This window comes from Chrysemys picta, unplaced genomic scaffold (assembly GCF_011386835.1).
Source record: "Chrysemys picta bellii isolate R12L10 unplaced genomic scaffold, ASM1138683v2 scaf3, whole genome shotgun sequence".
In the NCBI taxonomy this organism is placed as follows: Eukaryota; Metazoa; Chordata; order Testudines; family Emydidae; genus Chrysemys; species Chrysemys picta.
Genome location: NW_027052710.1, coordinates 175,077 through 200,297, shown reverse-complemented (window position 1 = coordinate 200,297; position 25,221 = coordinate 175,077). Strand labels below are relative to the sequence as shown.

Here is a 25,221-nt window from a genome sequence, read left to right as displayed (position 1 = left end):
TTGATGATGGGCGAGGCGACAGCAGGCAGGCTAAGCAGGAAGGCGTCTCTCTTCAGGCACGGCAGCTCCATCTGCAAAGTTTGTCGCAGGAGTGGGAAATCGTAGCGGTTGGGTTCCCAGCTGGACACGACAAAAACCGGTGGGTGGCCCACTCCTTCAGCAGCTACGCCTCTCCTGCAATCCTCCCTGATCTGCTCCAGGATCCTCTCCTCGTTGTAGCTGGAGGGACGCTGCCTCCTGGAAGCGTCCAGGTCCATGTCGGCTTTGGAGCGCACAAAGTAGAACCTCTTGCCCATTCTCTGGATTTCACGGACCAGCCTGGCGTGGTCGGAGCGGAAGCGCTGGGAGCCGACGATGATGAAGAAGTCGTATTGGCTCAAATTGAGCGCCTCACAGTAGGTGTTTAGAGGGAAATAGGGCGTCCCCACCCCTGGCAGGTCCCAGAGGGTGACGCCTGGGAGGACGGGATCTTGATAAGCCACCGGCATCGTCATGGTATCGAGCATCCCGGTTTCAGCAGCGCCTTCATCACCAGCACGTAGCCCCCGCATGGTGTTGATGAGGGAGGACTTCCCGGAGCCCGACTCCCCCGTGATGGCGATGTGGAGGGTGTGGCTATTAAATGACTCTGGTGTTCTCTTCTGCACATTAGAAATCGCATCTGTCAGGTTCCCTTGATAGACAGCGGCTCTGAACCCATCGAGAGCCATGGCGCTCAGTCTGCGGTAGAGAAGAAGAAGCATTTTAGCTCCTAGTTAAGGCTACGTCCGGAAAATCCTGCGCCAACAGTGCAGTGTCAAGCCCTCAAAAGTTAGGAAAAGGCACATTTATGGTGGCCCATGTAACCTTAACTCTACCCCTTGCATATCTGACCCATGCACTGAATGAGGCAGGGGCAGTGTGGAAAAAACAGGAGTTGTTTGGTTTTAATCCTTATTTATTATTTGTAGTGTAGTGCATAGAAACGCGGACCGAGATCGGGACCCCATTGTGCCGGGTGCTGCACAGACCCCGACCGAGATCAGGGCCCTGTTGTGTCAGGTGCTGCACAGACCCTGGCTGAGATCAGGGCCCCGTTGTGTCAGGTGCTGCACAGACCCCGACCGAGATCAGGGCCTCCATTATTCTGAGCGTTGTGCAGCCCCACAGGTGAGAATTTTCACTAGATCTCAGCTCCCACGAACTCTCGGAAATAAGTGGGGAGATTTTCGAGCCAGCCCAGCACCCTGCCGCTGACGGGGACAATATCTCAGCTGTGAACAGGCAGAGCCAGGCTCAGACCCAGCCTTCTCCCTTGGCTGCCCTGTAGCTCAGAGGAGCCGTGGGGAGCCCTGCAGCTGCTCTCGCTCGCCCCAAAGGCCTGGCAGGAAGACGGGGAGCGCACGGCTCTCTCCGCCCCCATCCCAGCTCCGCGCACAGGAACAGAGGACACCGGAATTGGGGCCCGGCTATTTCAACTGAAGCCAAGGGGGAGTCTGAGGACCCAGAGCTGGGCACAGTTTTTTCAGCCGCAACTTTTGCAGGTGAAAAATGCAGATTCATGGATTGTGGAGCCGGAAGGGGACTGCCCTGGGGCCCATCTAATCCGCCCGCCCGCGGGCCACAGGCCAGACACCGTCCCCAGCACGAGTTCCTCTGCAGGGCGGCCTAGCAGCTGCCCTAACACAGCCCCGAACTGCAGCCACACCGGGGGGGAGCGAAGGGGGCCCGGGGGCCGGGTGTTCCCCAGGAACTGACAGGAGAGGGGATGTGCCAGTGTACAGGGGGGGTGGAAAATGGCTAAACTGGCCACACTGCAGCTGACCACTAAGGGGGGTAGGAGGAATTCAAGGGGGGGGCAGTAAAATCCCAAGCAAGGGGAATCTCTTCCCTCCCCCAGGCTGGGCTGCGCTCAGGCGGGGTTGCTGGTCTCCGGGAAGGGGCAGCAATCTGTGGGCACAGCTCACCCCGCCCCGCCCGCAGTGTCTCCGCTGCTCCTCGCTCCCCCTCTTCCTGCCCCCCCCTTTGCCGGGGCCTCCCCCGCCTGCCTTTGTCTGCGCCCCCGGCTCCCTCCTGCGGCCCCGCTCCGGCTCCGGCTCCGGCTCGCTCCTGATCGGCGAGCAGGGGAAAGGGAAAGTGAAAGCAGCAGCTGGTGAGGGAGCAGGGCCGGGCCTCACCCCGAGGGGAGGGACAGAGCGGGGCCTAGATACCTCCCCCCCCCCCCCCCCCCCCGCCAGCGCGTTTCCAGGTGGAGACACAGCCCTAAGTGTCACCATGCAGTCAGGGGGTGACAGTGTGTACTTACAACACACACACACACACATCATACCCGCAGGGGGACCCTCTCTCTCACCCACAGAGAGAGAGAGAGAGAGCAGACTCAGCCCCTCCGGCATGGGGCGGCAGGGAAACACACACACACACACACACACTCACACTCACACACACGCCGGTGCATGGCAGATTCACAGAGGGCAGATAGCACACACGCTCAGTGCACGGCACAGATACATGGTGCAGAGACCCGACACGCTCAGTGCACGGCACAGACACACGGTCCAGAGACCCGACATGCTCGGTGCAAGACGCAGACACACAGTGCAGAGACCCGACACGCTCAGTGCACGGCACAGACACACATGGTGCAGAGACCGGACACGCTCAGTGCATGGCACAGACACACGGTGCAGAGACCCGACATGCTCAGTGCATGGCACAGACACACGGTGCAGAGACCCGACACACTTGGTGCACGGCGCAGACACACATGGTGCAGAGACCAGACATGCTCAGTGCACGGCGCAGACACACATGGTGCAGAGACCGGACATGCTCAGTGCACGGCACAGATACACGGTGCAGAGACCGCACACACTCAGTGCAAGGCACAGACACACAGTGCAGAGACCGGACACGCTCAGTACACGGCGCAGACACACGGTGCAGAGACCGGACACGCTAAGTGCAAGGCACAGACACACGGTGCAGAGACCGGACACGCTCAGTGCACAGCACAGACACACGGTGCAGAGACCGGACACGCTCAGTGCACGGCACAGACACACAGTGCAGAGACCGGACACGCTCAGTGCACGGCGCAGACACACGGTGCAGAGACCGAACACGCTCAGTGCACGGCGCAGACACACGGTGCAGAGACCCGACACACTCGGGGTAGGGCACAGCCACACGGTGCAGAGACCCGACACACTCGGGGTAGGGCACAGACACACCCTGGGCAGCAAAACATCGTGGCCTGGCCCTGACTCCAGATTCCAGCTGTTGACAGCTGCTACTTGCTCCCCCATGGGGACGGCTTCCAACAGGACCCCAAGGAGACAGATGTTCACAGGCCCGGGCAGTACCGCAGGCATGAAATGAACCCTGCTAAGCGGAACGTCCAGCCAAGAACCAAAGCCAAGTTCCCGTGTGAGTGACACAATTGTGGAGCATCGGTATTCACACCACAGCTCTGGCTCCATAATTAACCAGATGTTGGCCCCTGGACACACACACACAGCAGCCCTCTCTACTGGGGTTGCCCCTAACTGAGTTGTTCCCCCTCCCTCTCGTCTTTTCCTGGCCCTGGCCCAGCTGGGGTCACCAATTATCATTAAGTTGCCCTATCGCCCACAGCGGGGGGGGGGGGAGGCTCGCTGTTAGCTCACAGGCCAGGCCAAGCTTGGCTTGCCTTAAAGGGCCGGCCAGCCTGTGACACCTCCCACAACCAACCACCCCACTGCACACACAGTGCAAAGAGAGGCTGAGAGGAACCGAATCACACGTGACAGACATCAGTCACCTCGTTTAACACCCGGCAGGAAAGTGAAGAGAGTCCAGGGTGGTCTGGGAATCACAGAAACCTGCCTGAGTCTCAGGGGAAGAATCGCCCAGTCACGTACGCAGGTTTGTTCTTAAATCATAAGACAAAATTAAGGTCCCCTCTCCCCTCACACACGATTTCTCACTGTCTTGTGAAACTGTTTGTCTTACTCCCACTGCCCTTGAATTACTGACTAATAACGAGCTATTCCTGAGACTTTCACCACAGAGCTTTCTACATATGAATTAACCCTGTGAGCCCTCTCTGGGCACAGCACTGTTCCCATTGGAGCTAGTAGGGTTTGTGCCACAGATCTCAAAGGAGCAAGATTCCCCCTTTCACAGGAGGAAAAGTGCAGCACAGAGAAAATAAGTGACTTGCTCAAGATTGCACAACAGCTATAGACATCGAGCTCACAATAGCAACCAGGAGTCCTGGCTCCCAGTGCAACTGCTCTAAATTCAGATTTTATTACTTAATGAAGCAGCAGTAACATGTAATGCACAGGTTTCAGAGTAGCAGCCGTGTTAGTCTGTATCCGCAAAAAGAAGAACAGGAGGACTTGTGGCACCTTAGAGACTAACAAATTTATTAGAGCATAAGCTTTCGTGGACTATAGCCCACTTCTTCGGATGCATATAGAATGGAACATATATTGAGGAGATATATATACACACATACAGAGAGCATAAACAGGTGGGAGTTGTCTTACCACCTCTGAGAGGCCAATTAATTAAGAGAAAAAAACTTTTGAAGTGATAATCAAGCTAGCCCAGCACAGACAGACAGTTAGATAACAAGTGTGAGAATACTTACAAGGGGAGATAGATTTCAATGTTTGTAATGGTTGGGCCATTACAAACATTGAAATCTATCTCCCCTTGTAAGTATTCTCACACTTGTTATCTAACTGTCTGTCTGTGCTGGGCTAGCTTGATTATCACTTCAAAAGTTTTTTTCTCTTAATTAATTGGCCTCTCAGAGGTGGTAAGACAACTCCCACCTGTTTATGCTCTCTGTATGTGTGTATATATATCTCCTCAATATATGTTCCATTCTATATGCATCCGAAGAAGTGGGCTATAGTCCACGAAAGCTTATGCTCTAATAAATTTGTTAGTCTCTAAGGTGCCACAAGTCCTCCTGTTCTTCTTTATGTAATGCACAGTCACTGCTGTTCCACTTACAAAATACACTCTCTGCATTACCCTAATTAGCCACTGGATGTCACTGCTGTGCTAATGAGGGAAACGTTACCCAGACTGGTCACCAGGTGTCACTGTTGCACCATCAGAAATACCCACTGCCCCACCTCCTGGGGAAGGGCAGCCAATCAGAGCTGCTGCAGGAGACAGGCAGCACCCTCCCCCTCCCCTCAGGAGGCAATGGGTACTTCTGATGATTTATTTCTAATGATACTCGGTGACCCCAGCTGGGCCAGGGCCACGAAAAGATGACACAAGGGAGGGGAACTCAGTTGGGGGCAGACCCAGGAGAGAGGAGTGGGAGCCCTGGGGCCTGAAGTCCATGAGAGAAGGCAGGTACCACAGGGAGCTCTCTGCTGCCATCTGCTGGAGGGCAAAGGGACTGAGTGAGGCCGTAGCTCATTTACATATCAACTGTGGATGGTTTGGGGACATCGGGGTTAAATGTGGCCAAGTTCTGTAGTTGGGCTGATACTCTGGAGAGTTCCCTGGTGGGAACCAGCTGGGCAAAGGCTGAACAGTGACTGGGATCAGGGTCTACGTTCACCTAAAGACCCTGGTGCAGCCTCCCTGTTCTAGCTGCTGAAATCATTGTAACAGCCCCAGAACGGCTGAGTGGTGGCAGCGTTAGGTTTAAGGCCCAATGGACGTGTCCCCGCACAGGTTTAAACCCACTTCTGACATCATCAGAGCAGGACGGGGGTAGAGCCCCAGGGACCCTGATTCTCCTGCAGCCACAAACTGTGAGTGAGGGGCTGGGAGACAGAACAAACTGCATCAGCCGCTCAGGGGCCAATTGGTCGGGGCTGTGACAGATACACCCTGAGACAGAAGAAGGTGGAAGGTGTTGAACAGTAAAGGTTTGTCCCAGTTCACCCCGTCCTTCCTCTTTCCTCCGCCAACAAAGTTCTCCTGTTTAACTCGCTGGTGACTGTGCTGGCGAGTGGGTGCAGATTTGCCCAGCAAAGGTGCCCAGAGCGGATACAGGTTCCCAGATCACTGGGTGGGGGCTCGAGTCACAGTTAAGGAATTGTAGAGAATCCCCGCAGGTAAAGACCCGACCCTTGTTGCTGGTGACGTTGCTGCTTCAGGGTTTTGCTTCTTCTCCTCACAAACACCCTATGGATGCATTCCCCCCCCCCTCGTTAAACCCCCCAATTAGTGACACTCGGAGGGCAGAGCTCCTGTCTAGTCAGAGCAATGCCCTTAAACCATGGGCCTTTAGCAATGGTGAAATTCAGAGACACTGGCTCTTAGTCCAGATTAAATGCAAGTTTATTATAATTGAAATATTAAATCCTTTCTACAAGAGAGGGGTCCATTCTGGGGGTGTGAAAGGATCGCAGAACCGGACCGCTAATCATTATGGAAACAAAATCAACAAATCAATGGGTTATTGAGGGAAGACAGAGGCTGACACACTGGCTATACAGATGGCCAAACCAGCAGCAATTTATCCGAGTCTCCAATTGCTCAAATGAATTATTCAATATGGGAAACTGTTGAAAAATTCACAATACCATTTGATTGCATCACTGTGTTTGTGACCAATCATGCCACGTACATGGGGGGAAATTTAGGATCGAGGTTTGAAACCTTTGTTTTAAAATGTTGCACATCTTACATGTATGGCATATTTGCTTAACATTGTGGGCGATCTGTGGAAGCAGATACTTTTGAAAGTAAATGAATTAGTTGTGGTTATACAATGTGCTTTCACTGCCTGTCCTGCAAGAAAAGCCTGGTTCTGCATGTTTCTAATGGAAAGAGGGAAAAGTCCTTCCCTCCCACCAACCCCATAATAACCAGATGGAACAGCTGGTTCAATGCTTCCCTTTACCACAGTGAACACACTGAGGATTCCGTTTCATTCTTTACAGAGGAGAATGGTCACAGAAACAATTCAAGTGTTCAAGAGATTGTTGATCTTTGCCAATCCGCAGCAGTTATTGAAGAAGTCCTGGCTCTAAAAGAGTTTGCACCCTGAATCAGGAACATGCTTACAACTTATGAAGAGCCCACAGTTCATGAGCTTGCGTTGTGGGCAGAGACCTGCTCTGAAACTTGCCAACAGCAAAAACAACTCTTGGAAAGCTCAAAAAAGAACAAGTCAGATATGGACACTGACTAAACTTTTTGCCAACCCGATGCCGCTTTCTTCACTGCATGCTGTGGATGTGTCAAATCAAGTCAAATACCTTGGCACATGTGAGACCACCGTATTTGGAAATATACCACTGTTTGAAGACAACATTCCAGCCCAAAGAATATCGGTCTTATTGGGAGCAGTTCAAGAACTGAGGAACGAGGACGTTTTCCAGTTCTGGAGAAGCAGGATGGACAAATTCCCAGCTCTGCCTGTAGTTACCCTTCGATGCTTAGCAGTACCCCGCTGCAGAACGCGCCTTCTCGTTTTATACAAATGTGCTTGGGGACAACAGACGCCGCATAAAAAATAACAATCTATGTGTAACTTGTTACACCAAAATCGCAACAGTTTGCAAAAGGGCCTTTACTAAAAAGAATCCATTATTTTTGTTATATAATTTTTCCTTATTTTTGTTTAAAAAATGATTGCACAATATGCATATCTCATTTCAAAATCGTTTACGTTGACAAGGAAATGAAAACTGTTGCATTAACGTTGTTTCATGTAAATGTGACACTGTAATACTTTATTGTTAAACTGTTACACATGTTTTGTTTCTGTGACTATATCCTGATTTTGTACATTTTTACCATGACTGTTCTGTGAATTTTGTCTAATTTTACCATGACAAAAATCGTATCCATAATGATTATTGGTCTTACAGCAGCACCAGGGGGTTCCCAGTTATACACTCATGCTCACAGAGTTATAGATTTTAAGACCAGGAGGGACCCTGGTGATACTCTAGCCCAGGGGATCTCAAACTGGGGGTCGGGACCCCTCAGGGGCTCGTGAGGTTATTATGTGGGAGATCGCGAGCTGTCAGCCTCCACCTGAAACCCTGCTTTGCCTCCAGCATTTAGAATGGTGTTAAATATATAAAAAAGTGTTTTAATTTATAAGGGGGGGTCGCACTCAGAGGCTTGCTATGTGAAAGGGGTCTCCAGTACAAAAGTTTGAGAATCACTGTTTTAGTGGGACCTGCCGTCTATCCCAGGTCAGAGAGTCACAGGTCCGTGCCCTATGGAGCTCAGTGCTACACAAACACATACCACAGGGAGATGATCCTTGTCCCGTAGCGGTTACAGAAACAAAACAACAGGTGGGGACTGTGACACTGCCCCCCATATTCTCCATACGGGAGCAGAATTCACACCCGTAAGAGCAAAAGCATTTAGCTCTCAAATGCCTAACGGCTGAGAGGCCAAGAGGGTTTATAGCCATGACTTGGACAGCGTGGGGGCAGGGGCGCTGGACCAGGGCCATGGTGCTCCCACTTTTTACTGGCCATAAGGAGGAGCAATGGGGGGGGGGGTATAGGGATCTTGGGGGGGAAGAGGCGGTGTGGGAGCGGGGCCTCAGGGGAAGGGGTGGTGTGAGGTCAGGGGCTTGCGAAGAAGGGGCAGGTTGGGGTTTCGGGGAAAGGGACGGGCTGGGGGCAGGGACTCAAGGGAAAGCCCATGCTTTCTCCTACAGCCCTAAAGAGTGTGTGTGTGTCCTGCTGCATGAAATGAGTGCTGCTCTGTGTGTGTGTGTGTGTCCCCCTGTCCCTGCTGCCCCCTGCTGGGTATGATGAGCCCTGCTCTGTGTGTGTGTGTGTGTGTTGTAAGTACACACTGTCACCCCCTGACTGCATGGTGACACTTAGGGCTGTGTCTCCACCTGGAAACGCGCTGGCGGGGGGGGGGGGGTATCTAGGCCCCGCTCTGTCCCTCCCCTCGGGGTGAGGCCCGGCCCTGCTCCCTCACCAGCTGCTGCTTTCACTTTCCCTTTCCCCTGCTCGCCGATCAGGAGCGAGCCGGAGCCGGAGCCGGAGCCGGAGCGGGGCCGCAGGAGGGAGCCGGGGGCGCAGACAAAGGCAGGCGGGGGAGGCCCCGGCAAAGGGGGGGGCAGGAAGAGGGGGAGCGAGGAGCAGCGGAGACACTGCGGGCGGGGCGGGGTGAGCTGTGCCCACAGATTGCTGCCCCTTCCCGGAGACCAGCAACCCCGCCTGAGCGCAGCCCAGCCTGGGGGAGGTAAGAGATTCCCCCTGCTTGGGATTTTCCAGCCCCCACCTCGAATTCCCCCTCCCCCCCTTAGTGGTCAGCTGCAGTGTGGCCAATTTAGCCATTTCCCACCCCCCCTGTACACTGGCACATCCCCTCTCCTGTCAGTCCCTGGGGAACACCCGGCCCCTGGGCCCCCTTCGCTCCCCCCGGTGTGGCTGCAGTTCGGGGCTGTGTTAGGGGCAGCTGCTAGGCCGCCCTGCAGAGGAACTCGTGCTGGGGACGGTGTCTGGCCTGTGGCCCGCAGGCGGGCGGATTAGATGGGCCCCAGGGCAGTCCCCTTCCGGCTCCGCAATCCACGAATCTGCATTTTTCACCTGCAAAAGTTGCGGCTGAAAAAACTGTGCCCAGCTCTGGGTCCTCAGACTCCCCCTTGGCTTCAGTTGAAATAGCCGGGCCCCAATTCCAGTGTCCTCTGTTCCTGTGCGTGGAGCTGGGATGGGGGCCGAGAGAGCCGTGCGCTCCCCGTCTTCCTGCCAGGCCTTTGGGGCGAGCGAGAGCAGCTGCAGGGCTCCCCGCGGCTCCTCTGAGCTACAGGGCAGCCAAGGGAGAAGGCTGGGTCTGAGCCTGGCTCTGCCTGTTCACAGCTGAGATATTGTCCCCGTCAGCGGCAGGGTGCTGGGCTGGCTCGAAAATCTCCCCACTTATTTCCGAGAGTTCGTGGGAGCTGAGATCTAGTGAAAATTCTCACCTGTGGGGCTGCGCAGCGCTCAGAATAATGGAGGCCCTGATCTCAGCCAGGGTCTGTGCAGCACCTGACACAACGGGGCTCTGATCTCGGTTGGGGTCTGTGCAGCACCTGACACAACGGGCCCCTGATCTCGGTCGGGGTCTGTGCAGCACCCGGCACAATGGGGTCCCGATCTCAGTCCGCGTTTCTATGCACTACACTACAAATAATAAATAAGGATTAAAACCAAACAACTCCTGTTTTTTCCACTCTGCCCCTGCCTCATTCAGTGCACGGGTTGGATACACAAGGGGCAGAGTTAAGGTTGCATGAGCCACCATAAATGTGCCTGTTCCTAACTTTTGAGGGCTTGACACTGCACTGTTGGCACAGGATTTTCGAGACGCAGCCTTAACTAGGAGCTAAAATGTTTCTTCTTCTCTGCCGCAGATAGAGCGCCATGGCTCTCGATGGGTTCAGAGCCGCTGTCAAGCAAGGGAGCCTGACAGATGCGATTTCTAATGTGCAGCAGAGAACACCAGAGTCGTTTAACAGCCACACCCTCCACATCGCCGTCACAGGGGAGTCGGGCTCCGGGAAGTCCTCCCTCATCAACGCCATGCGGGGGCTATCTGCTGGTGATGAAGGCGCTGCTGAAACCGGGATGCTCGATACCATGACAGAGCCGATGGCTTATCCAGATCCCGTCCTCCCAGGTGTCACCCTCTGGGACCTGCCAGGGGTGGGGACATCCTCTTTCCCTCTAGACAGCTACTGTAAGCAGCTCAATTTGAGCCGATTTGAGTTCTACATCATCGTCGGCTCTCAACGCTTCCGCTCCGACCATGCGAGGCTGGCCTGTGAGATCCAGAGAATGGGCAAGAGGTTCTACTTTGTGCGCTCCAAAGCCGACATGGACCTGGACGCTTCCAGGAGGCAGCGTCCCTCCAGCTACAACGAGGAGAGGATCCTGGAGCAGATCAGGGAGGATTGCAGGAGAGGCGTAGCTGCTGAAGGAGTGGGCCACCCACAGGTTTTTGTCGTGTCCAGCTGGGAACCCAACCGCTACGATTTTCCCCTCCTGCGGCAAACTTTGCAGACGGAGCTGCCGCTCCTGAAGAGACACGCCTTCCTGCTTAGCCTGCCTGCTGTCACCTCACCCATCATCAACCAGAAAAAAGCCGCCCTGAAGGCGGAGATTTGGAAAATAGCCCTTTTCTCATGTTTTCTCGCTGCCGTTCCTGTCCCAGGTCTCTCTTTCTTGGGCACCTTCGTCGTCTTCAGGAAACACCTGTTCCGATACTACAGCAACTTCGGCGTGGACAACAGGTCCCTCTCTGCTCTCGCCCAACAGGTTGGGAAGCCCGTGGAGGAGCTGACGGCCGTGATGACGTCCTTGGGAATGACCCCCATGACGGCTCTGAAGCTGTTGTTGGATTCGGTGGGGGCTGCTGTGATGGTAAGGGAATATTCGTGGAAGCGCCTCCCCGTATTTGGTGCCATGGTGTCTGGAGGGGTGGCACTCATTACCACGTACTTCATGCTGCGGAAGTGTTTGGCCTCTGTAGCTGACGACACCCAGCGGGTTCTGAGCAAAGCACTGGAAGCAGAAAGGGAAAACACCATCTAGGATTTGGTGTTGCATTGGATGAGCCTGCTGCTGTAGAAGACACAGTCTTGGACTTCAAGCAGGAAAGATTCATGCTTCTCCATCCAGGAGTTGCATGTGTAGGCCAAAAGCCTAGTTGGAAGAAATTGTCTCAAGTAAAATTTTGCTTATTTTGCCTTATACTCCATTTTGCCAGCTTTGAATTACTACGAAGAAATTGTTCTGAGTTTATTTTTTGCTGATTGTGTTAACATTTGTTTTTAGAAGGATAGACGTTCTGTGGCTGTAACTGCCTTATTTACTGTTTGGTGTGAGGGAAGAATGTCTGGTAATTAACTGAGATAGGACAACTGGATGGTCAAGAAGGGAGTGGAGGAGTCAAGAGGAACCAACTTTCTTATCAATCCCCGGATGGCAGATTGACGACCGTAAACCAAAGGCATATGCCCCTCGGACGAGATAAAGAGTTGAGCCAAAGGGACGAGATAAGAAACAGCTGCAGATCCTCCCGATAACAACTCAAAATAATGCTAATTAAGAGCAACCTTGACTACCTCGTGATTGACAGCTCCAGTGTGACACAGCAAGGTCCAGAGACCTGTATGGGAACTTATCACTATAAAAGGCGGGTGTATTGCCATAGGACTTTGGGTTCATTCAGCATCAACATCAGAGCTTCGAACATGTTTGACAGAGGCCCAGCTCCCTTCCCTCCTGTGCAGGTTCAGCTGGCCACTAGAACTGACCGAGCAACACTAAGGACTGGTAACTATAAGATCCAACTGCAACCTTTGTGTGTGTGTGTGTGTGAGTGTGAGTGTGAGAGAGAGAGAGAGAGTGTGTGAATGGAAGCACATGCTGATTTTAATAATTAAATTGAACTCTCAGGAAATGTGGCGTATTGCCTTATCCCCTTTAAAAGATTCCATGTGATTCCTATAAGCATAACACATGTTCAGTCCCCATAAGCCATCTGGGGCGCCGTTGCACACCAGTCAAAGCCCCCATCATGAAGGAGACACATTCATTGTCAGCTCAACGCTCCTGAAGTTTTACCCCACAAGGAATGAGGCAGCTTCCTTCTGGACATTCATACAACAAAAATAAAATTATACTGAATCCGGTTCTATCAACCTAGGACCCGCTGGGCTCCTCCATCCCTTCAGTATCTGAGCATCTTACAACCATGAATGGACCGTATCCCCGCACTGGGGCAAATCAGCTGTCACTCCATTGGGGTCAATGGGGCCAGATCCCAGCTGGGGTCAATCGGCCGTAGCTCCATTGCAGGTTAGAAGCTAAAGGCCTTGTCCTCATGGGAAAGTTTTTCGGTATAACCTAAGGTGTGAATTGAAACTGATAGAATGATCCTGGTGTAACCTCGTGTGTGAACGCTCTCACTCCAGCAGAACAGTGGCTTTCTTTCAGTTTCGTTTATGTCACTTGGGAGGGGGTTAAGTTGAGTTGGAGAATGTCACTGTTCTACCGGCACAAGAGCGTCCCTGGGGCAGGGGGTTAGAGCAGCAGACCCAGTACACCTGTCCTTTGAAGACAAGGCCTAAAAGCCTCATTAAAATCCTGCCCTGTGAATCTGATCAGTTGCATTTAGCTGCAATGCTGGGGCAGTGGTTTGCTGTGTGGGGTGTTTCATTCTGACCAGTATCGTCTGGTTGTTTCCTCGCACTATTTCTTGGCCTGTTTGTTGAATCTACCTATTGCCAATAGTCTTACACTTAGAGTCAAAGCGCTTCTGGGAGGGCCTGTCTTTTTGTTACATCTTCGTACAGCACCTGGCACAATGGGGCTCTGGTTTCTATTTGCTACTGTAATACAAACAACTCACAATGATTGGCCGGGTACCGTGTGTCATCGCTGTATCAAGAGGCTGACAGTCAGTATCGATTCTAATCACAGCGTCTTGCCATCATTCTTATTGACTCATTCACTCCCTGCGGCAGATTATGTTTAATGTAATAACGCCGTTACATTCCACCCCCGCCAGCCAGCGTGTATCGCATTTACCTTCATTCACTAATCTCGTTATTTCTTGCCTTTGGGTTGACAGTCACTGCGCTGGTTTAATAAAGGTACATTAAACACACACCGCTGCCTGCAGCTTCTTGGGCATCTCTCTGGCTTGAGATACGGGGATTTCGCTAGTATCCACAGTCGCGCTCGGCAGGGGAAAGAGCCCTCAGTATCACTGCCATACGCAGCTGGGAACGTGCACCCATCACTAGAGCCTGCAAATCCGTAGGGATCCGCTGTATATCTTGGACCATTTTTGCGATACCCGGGTGGAGGCTGTGACGCATTGGGAATGTTCTTAATGTTTTCTCTGAATACTGTGTGGGTGCCTCAGTTTCCCCTATGCCTTTCTTACATATCTAGGTGGTGGGATAAGGATGTATGGTTGCTGCAGAGCAAAGGGCCAGTGTACCTAAATGCCCGACACTCTGTCTCCTAGCAACTGATGGCCTGGGCCCCTCTTCTGCAAAGGTGCCAACTGAAGGTGTTGGAGACAAAGAGATCAGGTGACCTCCTAGCCTGGGAAAGAGACAAAGCGCAGAGAAGGAGGGGTTGGAGGGGGTTTCAGGGTTGGAGCTAGCTGGGGACGAGGAGTGAGGGCAGATGTGGGTGTCCGGCTCTCTGAACCCCATAATGGACCCAGCCGAGGGGTCCCGTTCGCCGCTGTACCTACAAGCTCTGTTTTAGACCATGTTCCTGCCATCTAATAAACCTGTTTTACTGGCTGGCTAAGAGTCACGTCTGACTGCAAAGTGGGGGCGCATGCAGGACCTCTGTCTTCCCCAAGACCCCGCCTGGGCGGACTCACTGTGGGAAGTGCACGGAGGAGCATATGCTGAATGCTCCAAGGTCAGACCCAGGAGATGAAGGTGTGTGAGCTTCTTGCCCTGAAGACGGTCTGCTCCGAGGAAGAGGAGGCTCCCCAAAGTCTTGACTGGCTCTGTGGGGAGCAGTTCCAGAGCATCGCCCGAGGACTCCGTGACAGAGGTGAATACCAATTTTGTATCCACGCAGGGCTCTGACGGTAAAAGCCGTGTGGGCAGCTGTGAGGAACCGTGGTGTGGACCCTCCACCTGCCCTGGACAGCGGGTCTGGGGGGCAGGGTTGAGAGACGCTGGGCGAGGGCTGCTCGGGCCTCCCGCCCAGGGCAAGTGGAGGGACCCAGGCTCCCCACAGCTGCCAGCACAGCTCTCCCCAGCCCAGCTCCAGTGGCTGGGGGAGGGAGGGGAGTCGGAGCTGCAGCCTGGCCATGTTATGCTTATAAGAAGCACACAGGATCTTTTTTAGGGGAAAAGGCAATACGCTGCATTTATTGGAAATACAACAATTAGCATATGCATTTAATTACACCACACACACGCACACTGTCCCGCCAGTCGATGTTATAGTTACCAGTCTAGAGTCCGGATCAATCTATTGGCCAGCTAGGTTGATCATGGGTAGGGAGGAGCCGGGTTCCGTCAGTCGCAACACGATGCTCCGGGGAAGTCTTGGCAGGACGGCAAGACCCCCTGTTTATATAGTGATTCTCCTTCATTGGGACCAATTAGTTTTGCACCGTCATGCTGTAATTAATTGTTATTTGATGAGTGCTTGTTTTTTTTAATTTTTTATTTTTTTTAGGAAGTTACCCACATGCTGGTTTTGATTACAGCTATTTTGTCCCCATTGATAGGTGCCTGTTTTAATTTTAGAGTTGTTATTTGCTCTTTTTGGACATTTCAATAGGGGTGTGTTGTAATTTTCTGGCACCTTTGCGTCTGTCCTCGGTTCGGTGATGGCCTTCACACTTATCTCCTAACACACACATTCCTTATTTGCACACAAAACAGAATTGATTTACACAGAACATTTGAACAAGAACATCAAATTGAAATGCAGGAGAAAACAATCATTGAATTCAGGCACCATGGCTTAGCTGGCTAAAGCACCTGTCTAGGAAGCCGGAGATCCTGGGTTCAAGTCCCAGTGGTGCCTTGGTCTCATCTACTCACAGTTGGCTGACCCAGTGGCTTAATGGATAAGGTATCAGCCTCTGGAGCTGGCAATTGTGGGTTCAAGTCCCATCTGGGTCATGCCAATCACACATTTTGTGGGGAGAGATAGTTCAGTGGCCTACTAAACTTGGGGTTGTGAGTTCAATCCTTAAGGGGGCCATTTAGGGATCTGGGGCAAAAATCTGTCTAGGGATTGGTCCTGCTTTGAGCAGGGGGTTGGACTAGATGACCTCCTGAGGTCCCTTCCAACCCTGAGATTCTATGATACTTATTTTAAAATGCTAAACCTATAACAAAGTGGTGACCCTAAAAGGTCTGTTACTGCCTTGAAATCAACTCAGACACAAGTTCTGGCTGATGCATCTTTACCAGTGGCCCATTAGGCCATTCCTTTCTGCTAATCAGAAAGGGTGGCTGGCAGGATATGGTCAAATCATACACCAGTACATTTAATACATGCTACATTATTATTCTTTATTCTTCATTCTAAATTATATACAATACAAACATAAAATCCTACTAGTGCATGTCCCCCTTTTGACCCCTCAAGAACAATTCTTGAGTGGGTCCTATTTTATACAACTATTTCATAGCAATATACTGAGAGGCCATTTGAGCTTGTGGTTGTAATTTAACAAACATTCGCTTTGTCCAACCGCACATACAACACATTCCTAGCATGCAATCACAGGACAATATTAACACAACTACTAATGGGTGAAACATAATGGACAATATGCCCTTAGAAGTCGGGGACCAGCCTGTAAAAACGTCGTACCAGTGATAGGCTGTCAGTTCTTTTCAGACCTAGCAATGTTTAGCATGTCTCCATTTGCATGTAATATCTGAATGACACGTTTCCCTACATCTCTCTGTGTTTGTTGTAAAAACGGAGTCACCTTAGTTTCTGACAACAAGTGATCAGTTAGATCTCGCCAATCAGGACCAAGGGTAACAGAGAAATTAACCAGGGTAGCAGTCATAATGCTCTGTGCTTTTTCTATTTTTGGTAAACAGTACGTGTGATTGCTAGTATATAATACACGGGCGTTACATCTACATTCATCCACTGAGGGTTGGCTGATACTTGCATCTTCCCAAAATACTGTTTCCAGGTTGTAACACAGACACATTGTCCGTTGTACAAAACACACGTCACATTCTCTAGTTCGTCCCAAACACGTTTCCAATGATGTATCTCTGCTATATGGTTCTGTAGTGACAAGTAGGGGACAAGCACACCTAATTCTGAGGGCTCCACTCCATACACCCGTGGATGTCCAATAATTTTTCCTCTTTCCCAGCCCACTGACCCATACTGGGGTAGCCAAAAGGATCCCATGGTCAATTTTGGGAGTGGGCTTACTTTCCATATTTCTGTCTCCACAGACGGTGGGTGAGCAATTCTAACAATAATTTCACCTAATAACAAATCAGGCTTAACCATGCTGGAAACATATTGCATCCATTCATGTCTGTAGGTGTCGAACAAGGACCGCTTCTGTTGTTTTAAAAGATACCCAAACATTCCCAGATATTAGCCAAAACATTTAGTGTTTAAGTGATGCTAAACTAAGAATTTGCATCTCAGTATATCCTATGGCCAAGGCAGTTTTATTCCCTAATTCTATTGGTTGTTTATACAGCAGCCAGGAGGTGGCGTTCAGCCACTGACCCATATTCCATGTTGCTTTTAGGTTTCCCAGACCTATTTGTACCAAGTCCACAGTAGTATCTGCCTGCTTGTGAATGAGAATATCTTGCAGTTGTGACAAGAAACGTAACTTATTCTTAATTACTTCCAGGTCTAAAGTATTCATAATCCCTGCTCCAAAACCAATTCCTCCTAATATGGTGTCTACTACATCTCATTTTGAAAGTAGAAGGCAGCTTGGGTGGAAGTGATCATGAAATCATAGAGTTTGCAATTCTAAGGGTACGTCTACACTACGAAATTAGTTCGAATTTATAGAAGCCGGTTTTATTGAAACCGGTTGTATACAGCCGATTGTGTGTGTCCACACAAAAAAATGCTCTAGGTGCTCTAGTCGGCGGACCGCGTCCACAGTACGAGGCTAGCGTCGACTTCCGGAGCATTGCACTATGGGTAGCTATCCCACAGCTATCCCACAGTTCCCGCAGTCTCCGCCACCCCTTTGAATTCTGGGTTGAGATCCCAATGCCCGGATGATGCAAAACAGTGTCGCGGGCGGTTCTGGGTACATGTCGTCAGGCCCCTCCCTCCCCCGTCACAGCAACGGCAGACAATAGATTCGCGCCTCTTTACCTGGGTTACCTGGGTTACCTGTGCAGACAACATGGAGCCCGCTCAGCTCAGCTCACCGTCACCATATGTCCTCTGGGTGCCGGCAGACGTGGGACTGCATTGCTACACAGCAGCAGCTGCTAACTGCCTTTTGGCGGTAGACGGTGGAGTAGACTGGTAGCCTTCATCGGCGATCTGGGTGCTGGCAGCCGTGGGGCTTGCCTTTTGGCAGTAAATGGTGTATTACGACTATTAGCCGTCCTATTACAAGTCGGGTCATCGCACGTTAGCAGAGTCTTCCCCGAGCAGCCGATTGTGCAATAGGCCTGAAGACCATCGTCATACGCCGCCCCGTATTTGCTGCCAAGCACCCAGAAAGATGCCGAGGGCTATCAGTCACGCTGCACCGTCGTCTTAAGATGTAAAAAATAGATTTGCTCTGTATTCATTTGCTTCCCCCTCCCTCCGTCAAATCAACGGCCTGCTAAGCCCAGGGTTTTCAGTTTAATCTTCGGGGGGAACATTCTGTGTGACAGTTGTTTGTGTTTCTCCCTGATGCACAGCCACTGTTCTTGATTTTAATTCCCTGTGCCTGTATGCCATGTCGTCACTCGGCCCGCCCTCCCTCCTTCCCCTAGTCCGTCAGGTACTACGTTTGCGCCACAGCTCAGAGAGCCGAGAAGCGGTTCGCGCCTTTTCTTTGAATTCTGGGTTGAGATCCCAATGCCCGGATGATGCAAAACAGTGTCGCGGGCGGTTCTGGGTACATGTCGTCAGGCCCCTCCCCCCTCGTCACAGCAACGCAGACAATAGATTCGCGCCTTTTTACCTGGGTTACCTGTGCAGACAACATACCACGGCAAGCATGGAGCCCGCTCAGCTCAGCTGAGCTCACTGTCACCATATGTCCTCTGGGTGCTGGCAGACGTGGGACTGCATTGCTACACAGCAGCAGCTGCTAACTGCCTTTTGGCGGTAGATGGTGTAGCATGAGTGATAGCCATGGGGCTGGCAGCCGTAGGGCTGCATTGCACCAGCCCCTTGCCAGGCGATGGTATATTATGACTGGTACCCGTCGTCATCGTATTGGTGTGGCTGTCAATCATGGCCACCTGGGCAGACATGCTACTGTTTCGATGATGATGGCTACCAGTCGTAATATACTATTTTCTGCCAATTGCCCAGTATTGTCTGCTAAGCACCCAGAAGAGGCCGAGGGCGATGCTGGGTGCTGGCGGACGTGGGGCTGGCAGACGTGGGGCTGCATTGGAAGGGTAGAAGGGAGTACAGCAAAATAGAGACAATGGATTTCAGGAAGGCGGATTTTGGTAAGCTCAGAGAGCTGATAGGGAAGTTCCCATGGGAATCAAGACTGAGGGGAAAAACAACTGAGGAGAATTGGCAGTTTTTCAAAGGGACACTATTAAGGGCCCAAAAGCAAGCTATTCCGCTGGGTAGGAAAGATAGAAAATGTGTCAAAAGACCACCTTGGCTTAACCACGAGATCTTGCATGATCTAAAAAATAAAAAGGAGTCATATAAAAAATGGAAACTAGGACAGATTACAAAGGATGAATATAGGCAAACAACACAGGAATGCAGGATCAAGATTAGAAAGCAAAGGCACAAAATGAGCTCAAACTAGCTACAGAAATAAAGGGAAACACAAAGACTTTTTATCAATATATTAGAAGCAAGAGGAAGACCAAAGACAGGGTAGGCCCACTGCTCAGTGAAGAGGGAGAATCAGTAACAGGAAACTTGGAAATGGCAGAGATGCTTAATGACTTCTTTGTTTCGGTCTTCACGGAGAAGTCTGAAGGAATGCCTAACATAGTGAATGCTAATGGGAAGGGGGTAGGTTTAGCAGATAAAATAAAAAAAGAACAAGTTAAAAATCACTTAGAAAAGTTGGATGCCTGCAAGTCACCAGGGCCTGATGAAATGCATCCTAGAATACTCAAGGAGCTAATAGAGGAGGTATCTGAGCCTCTAGTCTAGCTATTATCTTTGGAAAGTCATGGGAGACAGGAGAGATGCCAGAAGACTGGAAAAGGGCAACTATAGTGCCCATCTATAAAAAGGGAAATAAAAACAACCCAGGAAACTACAGACCAGTTAGTTTAACTTCTGTGCCAGGGAAGATAATGGAGCAAGTAATTAAGGAAATCATCTGCAAACACTTGGAAGGTGGTAAGGTGATAGGGAATAGCCAGCATGGATTTGTAAAGAATAAATCGTGTCAAACCAATCTGATAGCTTTCTTTGATAGGATAGCGAGTCTTGCGGATAAGGGAGAAGCTGTGGGTGTGGTATACCTAGACTTTAGTAAGGCATTTGATACGGTCTCACATGATATTCTTATCGATAAACTAGGCAAATACAATTTAGATGGAGTTACTATAAGGTGGGTGCATAACTGGCTGGATAACCATACTCAGAGAGTTGTTATTAATGGTTCCCAATCCTGCTGGAAAGGCATAATGAGTGGGGTTCCGCAGGGGTCTGTTTTGGGACCGGCTCTGTTCAATATCTTCATTAATGACCTAGATATTGGCATAGAAAGTACGCTTATTAAGTTTGCAGATGATACCAAACTGGGAGGGATTGCAACTGCTTTGGAGGACAGGGTCATAATTCAAAATGATCTGGACAAATTGGAGAAATGGTCTGAGGTAAACAGGATGAAGTTTAACAAAGACAAATGCAAAGTGCTCCACTTAGGAAGGAACAATCAGTTTCACACATACAGAATGGGAAGAGACTGTTTAGGAAGGAGTACAGCAGAAAGAGATCTAGGGGTTATAGTGGACCACAAGCTAAATATGAGTCAACAGTGTGATGCTGTTGCAAAAAAAGCAAACATGATTCTGGGATGCATTAACAGGTGTGTTGTGAGCAAGACACGAGAAGTCATTCTTCCGCTCTACTCTGCGCTGGTTAGGCCTCAACTGGAGTATTGTGTCCAGTTCTGGGCACTGTATTTCAAGAAAGATGTGGAGAAATTGGAGAGGGTCCAGAGAAGAGCAACAAGAATGATTAAAGGTCTTGAGAACATGACCTATGAAGGAAGGCTGAAAGAATTGGGTTTGTTTAGTTTGGAAAAGAGAAGACTGAGAGGGGACATGATAGCAGTTTTCAGGTATCTAAAAGGGTGTCATAAGGAGGAGGGAGAAAACTTGTTCACCTTAGCCTCTAAGGATAGAACAAGAAGCAATGGGCTTAAACTGCAGCAAGGGAGGTTTAGGTTGGACATTAGGAAAAAGTTCCTAACTGTCAGGGTGGTTAAACACTGGAATAAATTGCCTAGGGAGGTTGTGGAATCTCCATCTCTGGAGCTATTTAAGAGTAGGTTAGATAAATGTCTATCAGGGATGGTCTAGACAGTATTTGGTCCTGCCATGAGGGCAGGGGACTGGACTTGATGACCTCTCGAGGTCCCTTCCAGTCCTAGAATCTATGAATCATTTTGCTCGGCCATAGGGACGTTAATGTGTTTTTATTTAGGCCGTTATAATAGGAAGGGAGTAGGGTGAACATTTGGGTTCCAATTTAGACACGTTCAGCTGAGTCCAATTCATACCAATTTTTATTTTTACAAATAATGGATTTAACAAGACTTTTAATGGATTACTTTGAGTCACAAACAATTTTGGTTTCTTTATTTTAATTGGGGGACCTCTTTTGAACGCATATTCCCTGGTACAGGTTCAGGTGTATGTGTCCAGGAACCATAGGTTCAATTCACCATGGGGTATTGGACAATAACCCACAATAACTGTTAGAATTGTTCCTGTCTTAACAGGCTCATCCCACTGATATGGTAATTGTGTGTAGCTGGAACTCCAGGTGGTATCCCCATAGGGAACTTCTATTTTAACCCCTATTTTCCCGTGGTTTGGTATTTCTGTGGTGTTTATAAGGTACACTTTAAGCCCTACTTCCCCTTCCCAGGCATATACATTGGTATTTCCTAAGGGTCTTAAGAGTTGGCTGGTGTTTTTATTATACCATTCCATGAGGAGTACTGGATCACGGGTAGGAATCCATGATTGGCTGGCGGGGAGTGAATTAGTTCTTAGATATTAGCTTAATAGGAGGGCTGCTTCTTCTGTCATGGGTGGGTATAAACTGTTCAGGAAGGGCAGGCAGGGGAGGAAAGGTGGAGGAGTTGCACTGTATGTAAGAGAGCGATATGATTGCTCAGAGCTCCAGTATGAAACTGGAGGAAAGCCTGTTAAGAGTGTTCGGGTTAAGTTTAGAAGTGAGAGCAACAGGGGTGATGTCGTGGTGGGTGTGTGCTATAGACCACCGGACCAGGAGGATGACATAGACGAGGATTTCTTTGGACAACTAACTGAAGTTTCCAGAACACAGTCCCTATTTCTAATGGGGGACTTCAGTCGATGTCTAGTTGGCAGCCGGTATCAAGCGGAGTGCCCCCGGGGTTGGTCCTGGGGCTGGTTTTGTTCAACATCTTTATCAATGATCTGGATGATGGGATGGATTCCACCCTCAGCAAGTTTGCGGATAACACTAAGCTGGGGGGAGAGGTAGATATGCTGGAGGGTAGGGATAAGGTCCAGAGGGACCTAGACAAATTGGAGGATTGGGCCAAAAGAAACCTGATGAGGTTCCACAAGGACAAATGCAGAGTCCTGCACTGAGGACGGAAGAATCCCATGCACTGCTACAGGCTGGCAGGGCCATCCCTAGCCATTTTGGTGCCCTACGCAGCCCCCCTGCAGGGGGAGGGGCAGGCCTCCGGTGCGGGGCTGGCCCAGTCCTCTGCGGGGGCGGGGCAGGAGCAGGCTTCAGGGGCAAGGGAGAACCGCCCCCCAGCACGAACCAGCAGAGTGGAGTAGGTTGGGGCCGGGTCGCTCCACTTCCTGCTGATGGTGAGTGCAGGGTGCCTGACCCCTGCTGCAGTCCTCAGGGGAGTGGGGGTGGGGCAGAATGGGGGTGGGAAGAGGCGGGGCGGGGTGGGGCGGAGGCTTTGGAGAAGGGGTGGAGTGCGGGTGGGGCTGGAGCGGAGCAGGGGTGGGACGAGGCGGGGCTGGGGCACAACAGGGGGCCATGGGGAAGAGGCAGAGCGGGGCCTGGAACAGCACACAGCTGTGTAGGGCACCAGGAACTTTGGTGCCCCACATTTTCTGGTGCCCTACGCAGCTGCGTACTTTGCGTATGGGTAGGAACGGCCCTGCAGGCTGGGGACTGACTAGCTAAGCAGCAGTTCTGCAGAAAAGGACCTGGGGATTACAGTGGACGAGAAACTGGATATGAGTCAGCAGTGTGCCCTTGTTGCCAAGAAGGCCAACGGCATACTGGGCTGTATTAGTAGGAGCATTGCCAGCAGATCGAGGGAAGTGATTATTCCCCTCTATTCGGCACCGGTGAGGCCACATCTGGAGTATTGTGTCCAGTTTTGGGCCCCCCACTACAGAAAGGATGTGGACAAATTGGAGAGAGTCCAGCAGAGGGCAACAAAAAAGATCAGGGGGCTGGGACACATGACTTACGAGGAGAGACTGAGGGAACTGGGCTTATTTAGACAGCAGAAGAGAAGAGTGAGGGGGGATTTGATAGCAGCCTTCAACTACCTGAAGGGGGGTTCCAAAGAGGATGGAGCTCAGCTGTTCAGTGGTGGCAGATGACAGAACAAGGAGCAATGGTCTCAAGTTGCAGTGGGGGAGGTCTAGGTTGGATATTAGGAAACACTATTTCACTAGGAGGGTGGTGAAGCACTGGAATGCGTTACCTAGGGAGATGATGGAATCTCCTTCCTTAGAGGTTTTTAAGGCCCGGCTTGACAAAGCCCTGGCTGGGATGATTTAGTTGAGGTTGGTCCTGCTTTGAGCAGGGGGTTGGACTAGATGATCTCCTGAGGTCCCTTCCAACCCTAATCTTCTATGATTCCTCTAATTATTTGGGCACTGAAAGTTCCCGGAAGCAGGTAAAGCCAAACCTTGCACTGGAGTCTCATTTTCTGTGGATTAAAATGGTGGTGGTTAAGCAGCGCCTTGTGATCAGGTTCTGGGAAGTCCTTTTCTGTAAAGAATTCAGACATTATTTATGTAAACAGTTTAATTTGTGAAAAATGGACCCATTTTCGTTTTCCATTTTTTCAATCCGGTGTACCAGTGGGCTAAGGAGGTCCACTATGGAGTAAGGGTCTATCCATTTTGATTTCAGTGAGTGGCCCCTTTTTCCCATTTTAAGGTACATGACTTGGTCCCTTGTTTCCCACATGGCTGCCTTTGTGGGCCTTTGGTTCTGAATTTTGTTGTTCTTGTGTTCAAAGGCCTGATTAACCCCATACTGGAGGGTGGTTTTATCTTCTTGTAACTGTTTGAGCCATTGAAAATAATCATGCTGGGTTATATCTGAGCTCTCTTCTTGACCCTGTACCAGGTAACTAGGATCAATTATTAGGCACATTGTACGTCCAAACAGAATTTGAAAGGGTTGAATTTTTGTCCTTAGTCTATTACTGCTGTGGATGACAGCCAAAATCAGAGGCAGTTTATCCGGCCCGTCTTTCCCTGTGTGATTTACTACCTTCCGGAGCGCTTTCTTAATCATGCGACTCATGCGCTCTCCTTGGCCTGAGGCCAGTATGGTATATGGTGCTTTTGTTTAATTCCCAAGGCTTGTATCATTGTTGTAAAGATTTCTCCTACAAAGGCTCCCCCACTGTCAGAATTTATTATTTCAGGGGGTGCCATATTTCCACACTACCTCGTGAAAGAACTTTTGGGCTACCACCCTGGTGCTGTTATTTTTAGTGGGAAATGCCTCTGCCCATCCTGAAAAGGAACCAATTATTACCAGTAAATACTGGAATCCTTCCTTCCTCCTTGGCAATTTGTTAATAAAATCAATTTGAACCCTGGGCCATGGCCCAAGCCTTCATTGGTGCATCATGGGTTGCCAGTGCAGAGGACGAGCCTTGCCCTGAGCTCACCGCACACAATTTCACACCCATGTTTTAACATCATCTTCCATACACTCCCATTCTACTTGCTTTAGCCTTCTTAAAGTCCCTTCCACTCCTTCATGCATAAACTGATGGGCTATATTAAGTAACTCCTGTCTTTCCGTTTTTCCCAGAACTCGATTAGGGCAGTCTGTAGTGCCATCTGTTGGCTCAGATGTGTCAGAACAGACGTTCCTTTTCTGACCTCTGGTTACAACTGCTATGTCGTGCTGTTGGGCTACTGTATCTACATCAGGCCTGCATAACTCGTAAAGTGGCGAGGGCCATATTACTCCAAAGAAAACAGCTGAGGGCCGAAACCCCCCGAGCGCCGCCACCCCCCCCCAGCGCCACCCAGCCCCCCCCAAAACACAACACCCTCCCCCAGCGCTGCCCGCCCCATGGAAACAACCACCCCAGCGCCACCGAAACACACACACACCCCGCACCACTTGCCCCGTGGAAACAAACCCT

The 25,221-nt window shown here is 50.6% G+C and overlaps 3 protein-coding genes and 1 non-coding gene across 5 annotated transcripts in view; 3 read left to right on the top strand and 1 right to left on the bottom strand.

Moving 5' to 3' along the window:
- Positions 1-2: 2 nt before the first annotated feature.
- LOC135977543 (interferon-inducible GTPase 5-like) lies at positions 3-2,146 on the bottom strand (the record flags this gene model as incomplete). Its single annotated transcript, XM_065578807.1, has 2 exons — positions 2,028-2,146; positions 3-720 (listed from the first exon to the last, which is right to left on the bottom strand). A coding segment is annotated over exon 2 (708 nt), but the record flags the coding sequence as incomplete, so codon positions are not given.
- Positions 2,147-8,887: 6,741 nt separating this feature from the next.
- Positions 8,888-13,581, top strand: LOC101940095 (interferon-inducible GTPase 5-like). 2 transcript variants are annotated; one of them, XM_065578810.1, is made up of 2 exons: positions 8,888-9,014; positions 10,322-13,581. In XM_065578810.1, exon 2 carries the CDS (start codon positions 10,332-10,334, stop codon positions 11,499-11,501), a length of 1,170 nt encoding a protein of 389 aa, XP_065434882.1. In that variant the 5' UTR covers positions 8,888-9,014; positions 10,322-10,331; the 3' UTR covers positions 11,502-13,581. The 2 variants fall into 2 exon arrangements, with proteins under 2 accessions (XP_065434882.1, XP_065434881.1); XM_065578809.1 differs by having other exon boundaries at positions 8,942-9,171.
- Positions 13,582-14,371: 790 nt separating this feature from the next.
- The window catches only part of LOC135977542 (intelectin-like protein), a 23,073-nt gene continuing 12,223 nt past the window's right edge, over positions 14,372-25,221 (top strand). The window contains exon 1 of the mRNA XM_065578806.1: positions 14,372-14,495. Coding sequence (XP_065434878.1) covers positions 14,372-14,495 — 124 coding nt within the window. The remainder of the gene's footprint in view (positions 14,496-25,221) is intronic.
- On the top strand, positions 15,412-15,485 carry TRNAP-AGG (transfer RNA proline (anticodon AGG)). The gene has a single exon. It is a non-coding gene; the product is annotated as a tRNA-Pro (tRNA).

What these genes read in the sequence shown, in the direction of transcription:
- LOC101940095 (XM_065578810.1), top strand. Translation starts at nt 10,332, where the DNA reads ATGGCTCTCGATGGGTTCAGAGCCGCTGTCAAGCAAGGGAGCCTGACA.